General features: G+C 37.8%; 3 protein-coding genes across 3 annotated transcripts; 2 read left to right on the plus strand and 1 right to left on the minus strand.

Annotated features, from left to right (window-relative positions):
- The first annotated feature begins 340 nt into the window (after positions 1-340).
- LOC103928622 (vacuolar protein sorting-associated protein 24 homolog 1-like) lies at positions 341-3,525 on the plus strand. Its single transcript, XM_009337697.3, has 6 exons — positions 341-646; positions 795-871; positions 1,422-1,524; positions 2,227-2,348; positions 2,780-2,971; positions 3,075-3,525. Exons 1-6 carry the CDS (start codon positions 535-537, stop codon positions 3,153-3,155), a joined length of 687 nt encoding a protein of 228 aa, XP_009335972.1. The 5' UTR covers positions 341-534; the 3' UTR covers positions 3,156-3,525.
- Positions 3,526-6,535: 3,010 nt separating this feature from the next.
- LOC103937522 (serine carboxypeptidase-like) lies at positions 6,536-9,109 on the plus strand. Its single transcript, XM_009347468.3, has 8 exons — positions 6,536-6,952; positions 7,067-7,235; positions 7,317-7,436; positions 7,565-7,708; positions 7,800-7,950; positions 8,073-8,164; positions 8,264-8,522; positions 8,623-9,109. The coding sequence occupies exons 1-8, from the start codon at positions 6,594-6,596 to the stop codon at positions 8,877-8,879; spliced, it is 1,551 nt and encodes a 516-aa protein (XP_009345743.2). The 5' UTR covers positions 6,536-6,593; the 3' UTR covers positions 8,880-9,109.
- Positions 9,110-10,292: 1,183 nt separating this feature from the next.
- On the minus strand, positions 10,293-10,700 carry LOC125470348. The gene is made up of 2 exons (XM_048569305.1): positions 10,509-10,700; positions 10,293-10,406 (listed from the first exon to the last, which is right to left on the minus strand). The coding sequence occupies exons 1-2, from the start codon at positions 10,698-10,700 to the stop codon at positions 10,293-10,295; spliced, it is 306 nt and encodes a 101-aa protein (XP_048425262.1).
- Positions 10,701-12,274: the final 1,574 nt, after the last annotated feature.

The raw sequence follows: 12,274 nt of genomic DNA on the forward strand, positions 1-12,274 counted from the left end.
AAGATTTATAATCAACTTTATTACACATGTGGAATAGTTTTATTGGGTGTTAGGTCCCACAGATGTTTTAGGAGGCGAATTATAAGTTTAGGGAGAAGAGAGAGTCCGCAAGTTAAAGTAGATCGAATTTTAAGTTTCAAGGAATAAAGTGGTATATTTTAAATTACAAAAGGTAAAGTGAGATTCAAATGAAATTCTAAAAGTCGTAACTGAAAATAGGCCGAAAAAATACAATAAATCTTTCTTTGGGTTTTCAAAACTATTTTGGGCTGAGGCATATGGGCAGACGGACCCTACTAATATCAAAGACATATGGGCTTTAAACGAAACATGTTCAATCATTGTCTGTAAACTCGTCCTCAAAGGCTAAAAACCCAGACAAGTTTTGCCTTTCTCTTTTTCACGAATATAATCTTAATATTGGGTTTGAAATCGTTTGATCATCGTCCTCCTCGGTAAAAAATCAAGCAATTCAACGCAGAATTTAGTTCCTTGATCGAAAAAAAAAAAAAAAAAAAAAAAAAAAAAAAAAAGATGGAGAGGGTGATGAACGTAATAAAACCAAAGGCAAATCCACAGCAGCAATTGAGAGATTGGCAGCGCAAGCTTCGCCAAGAGTGCCGCAACATCGAACGACAAATTCGAGGTAAATTTCACCATAATTTTCATTTTTCTTAAAAAATTTGGATTGTGGGTTAATTTCTAATTTTCTATGATAGTTTAGGTTCATGGGTCGTGAAATTGGATTAATGGGTAATTTTAATTTTGGTTGTTTTGCAATGGGCTTTCTTCAGATATACAAAGAGAAGAGAAAAGCGTGCAGAAAGCAATCAGAGAGGCTTCCAAGAGAAATGACATGGGTTCTGCAAAGGTACCATTTTTTTCCCTTTTCAATTTGGTTTGGCCAATGTTTTGCTCTTCAAATTCTCCAATTTTATGCATTTTGTTTTAGCGCTGTTAATTTTGATGACTTTCTTGTCTCTGAAGTTTCCTTTGATTTACCCCAAATCATAGTAGGCTCTGCAGAATACATGGTTCGGTTAATTCGAAAGAAATGGGGTAGTAAAATGTCCAGCCATCGTGATATTGCTGTTTTTCCAGGGGAAAGAAATTAACCCAGATAATTTTTTACATGATGGTAATTTATCTTTCGTACTTGGAATTGGAACTTATAAATGATGTATTTTCGGAACCTGAGTTTTTCTATCGATACTTTTGTGATTGTGCCTATTAAATGTTAAAAGTACGGATTATGATCACTGCGATCGGATTCTGTGTTGTGTTATAGTTTATGAAATTGAGAGAATATATTTCTGATTAGTTTGTTAGTTTAGTTGCCGGCTGTTGTTTGACTTACTCCCTGTGGTCATCCTTCTTCCCTTCTGTATATTCAGTTATCTACTTTGTGTTAATTATTTCAGTCACTTGCTAAAGAAATTGTGAGATCTAGAAGGACGGTGAACCGTCTTCATGAAAATAGGGCACAACTGAATTCAATATCAATGCACCTTGGGGAGAGTGTTGGTAAGTCTGTAATACCTAAAGGTTATGGCTCGATATGCTTGTATAAATTCCATCACCAGCTCATTTCGTAATAACCTCAGATTCCCGTTATTGCATGTTTAAATGTTTAAGTAGACTAGTTTCTTTTAGATTTTGAAACTGGAATATTATGTGTTATTGAATACTAATGTCATTGCATGTCTTAAACTAGAAATCTCTTTAGGTTGTTTTACGTGTAAAGGCAGCTTTATAGTGGATTGAAATGACAACTGATCCCTTCTTAGAGAAGACGATTCTTAGACTAGCACAACCTTGCAAGACAATGGGAAGTTAGACCTCTTTATAGAAGGTGATTCTTAGACTAGCAGTGGTGAAAAACAACGTGAAGTTAACGTATAACAAAATTGAAGACGAACTATTATTTAAATAGGAAAATTTAAATGTTCTGCTAGGGCATTGCATTGGTAAAACTAGTGAGTTAGGAAACTTGATTTTTCATTTTTGTGGTTATGATTACTAATCATTTACTCCCGTTTCTTGTTTTTTAAGGACTAACTCAGTTTATGGTTTTTGATAATATATCCTTGGGGTCTTTTCTCTTTTCCTTTTTTTCCGCGTTTGCTAATATGCTTAATTCATAATCACCTTTCGGAACTCTGGCCCGTTAACGTGAGTATTGGTGGTTGGTTTAATCATTTTCATTGTTCGTCTTTGATTCTGCAGCTATTGCCCGCACGGTGGGTCATTTATCCAAGAGTTCTGAGGTTATGAAGCTTGTCAATAACCTCATGAAGGCTCCAGAAGTGGCTGTTACGATGCAAGAATTTAGCAAGGAGATGACCAAGGTACTCCGTTATTTGTCATTCACTTACACAGAAGCACAAAGGTGACAGTCTTTCACTTTGGTAGTCACAGTTTTATTATACTCATAGAATATGCATTTGCAGCAACATTGTTCTCTATCAAGCGTAGACAGAATCCGAATGCTTTTAGTCCCCCCTTTTTGTCCCAAATGAAAGGTTTTTGGAAAATGTAACCGCAAATAAAATAGGTTTTGGGAGAATAGTTTTCTGACATTATGGCCTCTGTTAGATCTATTTGTTTGTGAGCTGTATATAGATGTTTCCTGCTTGAAGATTTAAATGTTATCATCACTTTATGTTTGTGAGCTGTATATAGTTTATTGAACCTCGTAACTTGTAAGGTCTTCTGGTCAATAAACAAATGGTGTTTTTTAGGTCAAGTAATAAGCAATGGTTATATTTTTTATTTGTAGGCAGGGGTAATTGAAGAGATGGTGAATGATAGTCTTGACACAGCACTAGACTCCGAGGACATCGAAGAAGAGATAGAAGAAGAAGTTGACAAGGTTTTGACTTCTATAGCTGGTGAGACAGCTGCCCAGCTTCCAGAAGCGGTCAGGAAGGAGAGGTTGAAGCAACCTGCTACTGCACAAGCCGGAAAGGAGGTATGTATGACTGCGACATGACTATTATGTAATAAGTCCCATTTCCAGTCGTAACTTTCTAAGGAAGCCGGACAACATTATACATCATTTTACTTCTGCGCAGGAAGAGGCAATAGCTGAGGGTGTCGATGATGAGGAAGAGTTGGAAGAAATAAGGGCCCGACTTGCAAATGTTAGGTCATAAGTGTACGTTGAAGCCTTTCAGCCACTGTTTTATCCTCCCCCAGAATTATAACATGAGGCAGTAAACGTGTTGGACTTGCATGTAGATATGACCGGGTTGAGATTGCTGCAGTCAGGGCCGCGTTTACCACTGACCAAGAACACCAGAGATGTACTGTCTACTGTATATTATATTAAAGCAGCTTCCGAAAGAGTTTACAAGTAAGCTGTTATTGTGCAATATTCAAATGCAAATATATGTGTGTGCCAATCTCTTACTTAATTCCTGCATGGAGGTCAGTGTTGTACTAATGGTTTGTTACTGGCATTTGCTCTATAGACCATAACAGTGAAAAAACTCATTTCATGAAACTGCAAGCAAATTAGTATCACTGTGTATCGCGTTGCGTATGTTTCTATTTTTGGTAACCGAGACTGGAGCTTCGACCTACTTTCTATGTGTATTTACGCTCAATATTTGCACTCAAAACGGATTTCAATTTATGTATGAAAACTATCACACTCATGCATCATAAGTTCTTTTTACATGTCATCTGTTCTTTATTAAAGGGCGGACTGTTGATGTGGTGGCAATAATGTGTCGATAACACGTGAATAACAAAACATACCGACATAGTTATCGGTTCGTTATCTGCAATTTAGCTTTAGGAAATGGGGGTTGCATCAGATTTCACCTATCATTACCAAACTCTCTTCCTCAGATTGCTCTAGGACCATTTTAGGTTGTGGTATAAAAGCACATGGGTAAGAAATTTGGTTGGGCAAGTGCTTTGATAGAACTGCTTATTCTAAAAGCGGGGGGGATTCTTGGCTGTCACAAGAAGCTGGATCCAGATTCTAGAGTCAAGCCTAGTCTATTAAAATAGAAAATCATGTTCTCCTTAACACATGTTTGAGTGCCACAGCTGGAAATGAATTTTAATAGTCAATGCCTCATGTTAAGCTATCATGCGCCAAACTAAACTCATTGATTTTTGTACTAAACTTATAAATAATTAAGTTCCATGGATGATGCAATGTTCTAAACTATTCTAATATTCAGGGAGGGAAATTTGAAATCTGTTGAAAGAAGGCAGTCACATTGTCTCAGCCAACTGGCTTGACTCACATTCGTTTTATTCTATTGGAGGGGGAAGGGAAGAGAATTTGAGCTAAGTTACATAACGGGTCAGTCATAACGTATTAACTCAACACAAATGTTAAACTGTCTTCGTAATCTACATGAATCGAACCTAACCTCTAACTTACCAAGATAATAAATGCTAATATTGAGTAGCTATTAATTAGGAAGGAGGATGGCTCCTTCCAAGAACTGAGCCAACCAAATAAAGGTTATAGGTGGCTCCATATATTACCATTATTTTTTCATGGTCTTCAAAGTCACTCCAACATTTGGGATGACTTTCTTCAAAGCATGGTCCTTCTATTTTTAAGGCTCTTTTTTTTTTTTTTTTTTTGGAATTTTCTTCTTTATTGTTATGAAAACACATTTTTGGCGTGTTATCCGAAGGCAAACAGTGCCTTACACGCAAATACAACATTTTCAAGATTTCTTTGGATTATTTACCTGAAAAATTGTTGTCCTATAATTTTAATCTTTTTAGAGAACAATACTAGTAAAGGAAAAACTTTCCCAACAAACCCAATAACTTTTGGCTTAGATCCGCACCAGAAACCTATTTGATAAAAAGCCACTTTTATTTTAAGAGATTTAGTTTACGATTTAATTATGTGTTAAGTTTATCACATATTTGTAAAAGTAGAATTATTTGAAAATATATTTGTGAAAAAATAAAGTATAAAGTGGTTAACTGCCTTAATTGTATTATCCCACATCGTCCAGGAGAGTGATCCTTATATGTATATTCTCATCCTCACCTAGCACAAGACCTTTTGGGAGCTCACTGGTTTTGGGTTCCATTGGAACATCGCCTAGGGAGTGATCCTTATATGTATATTCCCATCCCTACCTAGCATGAGGCCTGTTGGGAACTCACTGGCTTCGGGTTCCATGGGAACTCCGAAGTTAAACGAGTAACGCGCGAGAGCACTCCCATGATGGATGATCTATTGGGAAGTTCTCGTGTGAGTTCCCAGAAACAAAACCGTGAGGGCGTGGTCCGGGCCTAAAGCGGACAATATCGTACTACGGTGGAGTCAAGCACAAAATGTGGTGGGGGCTTGGGCCGGGATGTGACATTAACTTTTTATTTATTTATTTTTATCTTAAACATGTGAGAGATGGGACCTTAGTTCCTCTTTTATTTGTTTTTGTCTCTCTTTTTCTTAAATCCCATTCTTTTTCTCTCTTTTTTTGTTGGTGGGGTATAATGATTTCTCAAATTTCATTTATTAAATTTCCAAATATTACAATATACTCACACAAATACAAGTATGATATGCATTTCTAATAAGGTCAATTCTACATTGTAGCTCATTATGGCTTATTCTGATAAGTTTCAAATGATAAGTATATGTTGTACAATTAATTTTTGTAAAATTTTTTTGGTCAGAATTGTTCATGAGATTGACATAACTCATCATTGATCCATGCCATTGAAAATGATAGAAGTGATCCCTGAGTTTGTCGCAATAAATCATTTTCGTCATTTCATGAAAAATCTGTCAATATCATCGTTACATTGTAATGTAACGACCACGTGACCACCTTTTAAGGGTATTTTTGTCAAACCAACAACTCCACTTAACAAGGATATTAATAGATGCGTAAGAACCCACATGATTTCCGATAGATAAATTCAGAGACTACTTTATCGATTTTCAATGTCAAAGACCAAGATGAAGAGTTATAATAATCTCATAAACCATTTTGGCTAAAAATTCTTTTTGTAAATATCTCACCATTTGTCAATTAAAAAAAATAATATTTCTCAAATATCATCCATTCAATATCAATTAAACATAATCCAATGAAAAACAAAGAAGAGAATACTAGAGGATTAATTGAGAAGTTTGAAAGTTTCTTCCCTTTCAAGCAATAATCTTTTGATTAAAAAATAACAAATGATGGTTTCATAGCTCAAAGCAAACAAAATAATGATCCTTTTTTCTGGTCAATGAAAATAATGAGCTGTTGATCCTTGTTTAAAGGCGATTCAATGCCTAAGATTTATATTTTGGAAAAAAGCACGAAGACAATAAGTAAAGAACAAAATGTTAACAAGAAATAAGAATTACCAGCCAAATTAATTAATTAATTATTTTTTAAAAGCCAAAAATAATTTAAAAAATAATAATAATAACGAAGACGGTTACCTCAATCTTTCCTCCACCTCCACCACATTGGGTTGGACATCTCATACTCCAATGTCCATTCTTTTAAGCCTTATCACCCAACTCTGTTTGCATCCAACACTATATATATTCCCTCCAAACCCCACACTTTTCTTCCCATACAAGCAAAAAAACACCAGCAACAATGGCATCTCCTTCTACTTTCTCTCCCATTTCCCTCTCTTCTCTTTTCCTTTTCCTTCTCCTCCTTCCACTTTCATCATCTGCATTGAACCCCGCCAGCGGCCGCCTTCCCTCGTCTTCCCCCGCCTTCTCCGCGAAAGGCCAAGCTGAGAAGTTCATCAGAGCCCTCAACTTGTTCCCAAAGGATGATGTTAACATTTTGTCCCGCAAACCTTCGCTGGATGCTGAGGCAGATGCTGGTGTTGAGATTGTGGAGAAGCAGTTCAAAATGCCTTTTCTTGACGCCGCTTCCGGTCCTTCTGCTAAAGATCTTGGTCACCACGCCGGCTACTACCGCCTTCCCCATTCGGAGGGTGCAAGGTAAGAGCAAAAGGGTTGGTCTTGAATTGCACTAGGAATCAAATTTGAGTTGGGAAATCGAAAACTCCGAAATTCTTGGACTGCATTATATTTGAATCCGATTACTTTTTGCAGGTTGTTCTACTTATTTTTCGAATCAAGGGTTAACAAGAACGACCCTGTTGTGATATGGTTGACCGGAGGGCCGGGATGTAGCAGTGAACTGGCTCTGTTTTATGAAAATGGCCCTTTTCACATTCAAAACAACTTGTCACTCACTTGGAATAACTATGGCTGGGACAAGGTGCTGTAATGGTTTGGACAAGGTGTTTTTTCTTATCGGTTTTCGCTTCTTTGTGTTTCTGAACAAGTTCTTGTTTGGCAGGCATCAAACATTCTTTACGTCGACCAACCTGTTGGAACTGGTTTCAGCTATACAACAAATTCGAGTGACATTCGTCATGATGAAGCAGGCGTCAGCAACGACTTATATGATTTTCTGCAGGTCCTAATGATTATCTCATGTTACATACAATCGTCGTTGATGTGTCCCGAATGATAACTGTTCACGCACGAGTGAACTATTGCCACTAAACTGACCTTAAATTTACCAGCTTCTCTTCATGATTACAGGGATTTTTCGCTCTACATCCTGAATTTGCGAAAAATGACTTCTACATCACCGGAGAGTCATATGCTGGGCACTATGTTCCCGCGCTTGCTTCTCGGGTTAACAAAGGAAACAAAGCAAAGGAAGGGAATCACATAAATCTCAAGGTATCCCTAATAGTTACAATGGACTGACTGCATTTGATTGCTTCGTCATGGTCGTTCTGATCTGATCTGTTTATCTCCTACGGTTGAACAGGGTTTCGCCATAGGTAATGGGTTGACCAATCCGGGAATCCAGTACAAGGCATACACTGATTATGCACTGCAAATGAAGTTGATTACAAAAGCAGACTACGACACTATATCGCAGACAATTCCAGAATGTGAAGAGTCGGTGAAGGCTTGCGGTATTTTCCTCTTCATTTCCTCTGTTCTTCACATACCTGTTGATTACAATCTCGTATGAGATTTAATGGTCATTGTACAAGATTATCTGACTTGCGAATTTTCTGATGTCTGAAACTATCAGACGCCTCTAAGAGTGGAGACGCTTGTGAGGAGTCGTTAAGTATTTGCAACAGCATATTTTACCAGATAATGCAAAGAAATAGTGGTATAAATGTAAGCAAAGCGGAAAAACCTTTATCATCGTCACAGCTATAAGTTCTAAGAAACAAATCCAAGTATGCTAAGAATCTACTTTGTTTTGGGTATGTGCAGTACTATGATATTAGGAAGCAATGTGAGGGGAGCTTGTGCTATGACTTCTCAAACGTGGTGACATTCTTGAACAAACAAACGGTTAGGGATGCCCTAGGAGTTGGGGACATCGAATTTGTGTCATGCAGCTCTACGGTATATTATGCTATGCTGAATGACTGGATGAGAAATCTGGAAGTGGGAATTCCTGCCCTCCTTGAAGATGGAATAAAGTTGCTCGTGTATGCCGGGGAGTATGATCTCATCTGCAATTGGCTTGGTGAGCTTCTTTGTTTCAGCGAAAAACTCATGTTGCATGTATTAGCGAGGATAATGTACTTTCGGTAATTTTCATATTATGATGTCTCTCTATTTCGTAGGGAATTCAAATTGGGCTCATGCCATGGAATGGTCCGGTCAGAAAGCTTTCGTAGCAGCACAAACTGTTCCATTCAAGGTTGCGGGTGCAGAAGCAGGACTGCTAAAAAGCTATGGACCTCTAGCTTTCCTCAAGGTTCATAATGCTGGTCATATGGTTCCAATGGATCAACCGGAAGCTGCATTACAGATGCTTACAAACTGGATGCAAGGAAATCTGGCCGTGGCTGAGTCAGCCAAAAGAGTTGCTCCCAACTGATAGCCTCAGATCCTAGCCTGAAAACACTTGGTTTTCAAAATGGTGTCTGTTGGGCAGGAATACTTATGATATACTTGTCCATAGCTATAGTTACCATGCTTGCTTTGACAGGCAAAAAATTTCCCAATATAGAGTCCGGGTTTATACAAAAAACGGTTCACTATACTATTTCATCCTTTTTAACGGTGTTCCTTGTCTTTTGGAAATTCGACTGACCTAGTATTCACAAAGCCTGCATATTCTTTTAAAAGTTGACAACTACACAGCAAACTTGGGTAGATGATTCTTTGGAGAACTATGCAGAAGGCCATGACTTTCTGCGTCGTTGCCAACTTGCTACACAAACACACATAAATTGGTACCATTGGCTTAATTTTTCCTAGTATATAGGCAGGCAACTAAAATGCCATCACGGATGTATCATGATTGGGCATTAACGCGTGCTATGTGCTTTGAGAATGCAGTGCAATTCAATATCGATGAAAATAACAAAAATCAATCAGTAGTATTTGCAACCACATAGCATACAGTAGATGAAAAACAACAGTCAAGAGCTTCTTACACCATACAATTGCCTCAAGCTCACTTGCTGGCTGAAAACCAGATCTCAATGGAATAACTTGGATCACTTGCAGATGTTGTGCATCCCCGTTCTATGGTTTGGATAGTGTCAGTCTAAACTTCTCTCCGTCCAGAATTCTACTAGCATTAACAGCTGCACGAAACATCCCAAAACAGAAATATAAGGTAGGTAGAAATGGAGCAACCCAACGACGTAAATCATTACTGGAAAACGATAGTTGTAGAAGTTGAAAATCAAAGCAAGTTTCAAAAAATCACCAATAAGAAATTTCTTGAAGATGAACATAAAAAGCCAGTCATCGCAGAATACGAAAGACTGAAAAAAGCATATGGCTGCTAATAAAAAGTTGCTTTAATATTATATCTCCAAAGTATACCACATTGCAGTTGACTACGAAAGCATCAAAAGATGAGTCACAGTGGGAACATTAAGATTAAATTTTGTACCCGCACCATTGGACCTGAGCTCAAAATCCACATAATTAGAGTAGCTTAAAATAGAATAATGCACTGTCAAAACAAAAGATTAAAATTTGAATGGTGTTTATTCCTGCACAGTGAAAAGTTACAAACACATAAACATTCACAGTTTCTGATGTAAATGGATTGGGGGTGTGGTGAAATTTTGAGGCGTGAAGGGTGGTTTTACCAGCAAAAGGGTGAAACTTGTAGAAAAAGATATGTAGGCTGAAAAGTCTATTTCATTGATACGTGAATAAGATTATATACAATTACATTCCTTGCATAGCAAGGCAATATCCCTACAAGTTAGGAATACAACTACAATTAGGATTACAATTATACATAGACTCCAACTATAGTTCTACTTGTCTAACAAAACTTGGCGAAGTCAAAAAACTCATCAGCAGAGCACCCAAACAGAACCTTGGCAGCCCTATCAAAGCATATCACATTAAGCACTTTTGTATCCGAAGCTATTGACATCTGCCAAAACAACCCAATGAGAATCACTTAATTAAAAAGCAGTTCTTGGAAAGCACTTTGGAAATGAGCAAACAGCTTTCCAAGAAAAGGGTAGAGAGTTACAAGAAGGCGAAAGAGGCGTTTGGTGCGAGGCAAGCGGGTTTTGAAGGCATTGAGGCTGTAGAATTTGCAGAGGGAAGAAGGGTTGTCGGGGAGAGTCTGCTCGCAGACGGAGCAGACTCTGTAGGAGAAGCCGGTGGTGTTGTCTATTGCTAGCAATGTGCAGATCATCGTCGTTGGCTTATCAGCTTCCATGGCTCTCAGAAATCAATCGCTCACGGCTTCACCTACTTCACTGCTTTTCTTAAAATAAAGTCGTGGGGAAAATGAAAATTTTGGAAGCGGGAAGGAAAACTTTTTAAAAGTGGAAAAATCAATATCTATCTAATGTTTGCCCTAAAACCATGAGTCGTGTAAGAGTTCCATGTATTGTGTCGTGATGAATTGGAATGGTTTGATGTATTGGAAAGATTTGATATAACTCTCCTAAGAATTAAGGTTTTTGGTAAACATAAATAATGGGCAGTAAAGACGATTTTATGTGAGGAACGACTTGGCTATCGAGAAAAGGATGTGTTGTGATTTGAGAGAACAATGATAAGTGAATGAATGTGTACCATGGATGATAATTTACATAACGAGACACTTGAGGCCAAAACATGGTATGAGACATGTTTGGGTTAATATTTGAATATTGGGCTTGAATGAGGGAAGGTCCAAGGATACCAACTTAAATGAGGACTTGCCCGAAGCCTAACATCAAGCCCATAGACAAACTAAAGCCCTCTCAGCCAAGGCATAGGTCATGTGCCTATGACTGAAGTGACAATTGACAGAGACCAGCTCACTACCAGCCAAAAAGCAATTTCTAATGGCATAAATGTGTAAATACATGATGACTCACTTCCCCTAAGAGCCTTCGCCCAAGAACAATGCTCTAATAGTCAGGCCAAATCGCCTATAAAAGGAAGAAGAGACAATAGAGACATTGACACTCAACCAACGAAACAAACAAGCATACAAACTCTGCCCTCAAGCCAGATTTGCATTCAGAAAAACTGAAACCAACCTAGATTCATTCTTTTTAGTCATAGTCTCCTCAGAAAAGCTATTTTTTGTCTAGTTTAAAAGCTCTGCTACCTTCCCTAGTGTTGTAGTATCAATTCCCTCGTATGAAACCTGTTTACCATCCATCACTTTTAGCATACAACCCCTGTAAACTCAAAGCAAGTAGGAACTGGAACTGGAACTACTCCTTATGCTTTAACCTTCGGGCAGGATGTTGTGCTTCCTATGGAAATCAATGTTAGTTGTATCAGACTCCAAAGCCGGTTTGGTCTACACAATGAGGAATACCTTTAAGCTATATGTCAAAAGTTGAAGATTTAGATGTAGCCCGAATTGAAGCCTTGAACAAAATCTAAGAAGGGAAGATAGTTGTTGCCTGAGCCTATAACAAAAAAGTGAAGTTGAAAAACTTCAAGGAATGAAACTTAGTATGGAAGGCAATTCTGCCCTTGGGAGCTTAACTTAGAGGTTTTGGGAAGTGGAGTCCCACTTAGGAAGGACTTTTCAATATCAGCAGTGTTGGAAAAAAGGGGTTACTACTTGGTAGATTTGGAAGGAACCTTGCAAAGGCATCCAGTCAATGCTAAGTTTTGGAAGAAATATCACCTAACCGTGTGGGATGTTAGAGATTGTTATATTGAGAAAGTCTAAGCATTTTAAGAAAGTCAAAGTTAGTTCTTAGATTTACCATAGTTAAAGCTTCAAGTAACCAAAAGGACAAGTTGATGGGAAGAAGGAAGTCATTTCATTTCAATAAGAGA

This window comes from the organism of the source record quoted next, unplaced genomic scaffold, assembly GCF_019419815.1.
Source record: "Pyrus x bretschneideri cultivar Hongxiangsu unplaced genomic scaffold, Pyrus_bretschneideri_v1 Contig5, whole genome shotgun sequence".
Classification (NCBI taxonomy): Eukaryota; Viridiplantae; Streptophyta; class Magnoliopsida; order Rosales; family Rosaceae; genus Pyrus; species Pyrus x bretschneideri.

Coding starts and splice junctions, on each gene's coding strand:
- LOC103928622 (XM_009337697.3), top strand. CDS start 535: ATGGAGAGGGTGATGAACGTAATAAAACCAAAGGCAAATCCACAGCAG. Junction 647..794: donor CATCGAACGACAAATTCGAG/GTAAATTTCACC, acceptor GGCTTTCTTCAG/ATATACAAAGAGAAGAGAAA. Junction 1,525..2,226: donor GCACCTTGGGGAGAGTGTTG/GTAAGTCTGTAA, acceptor TTGATTCTGCAG/CTATTGCCCGCACGGTGGGT.
- LOC103937522 (XM_009347468.3), top strand. CDS start 6,594: ATGGCATCTCCTTCTACTTTCTCTCCCATTTCCCTCTCTTCTCTTTTC. Junction 7,437..7,564: donor ACTTATATGATTTTCTGCAG/GTCCTAATGATT, acceptor TCATGATTACAG/GGATTTTTCGCTCTACATCC. Junction 8,165..8,263: donor AAAGAAATAGTGGTATAAAT/GTAAGCAAAGCG, acceptor GGGTATGTGCAG/TACTATGATATTAGGAAGCA.
- LOC125470348 (XM_048569305.1), bottom strand. CDS start 10,700: ATGGAAGCTGATAAGCCAACGACGATGATCTGCACATTGCTAGCAATA. Junction 10,407..10,508: donor AACGCCTCTTTCGCCTTCTT/GTAACTCTCTAC, acceptor TTGTTTTGGCAG/ATGTCAATAGCTTCGGATAC.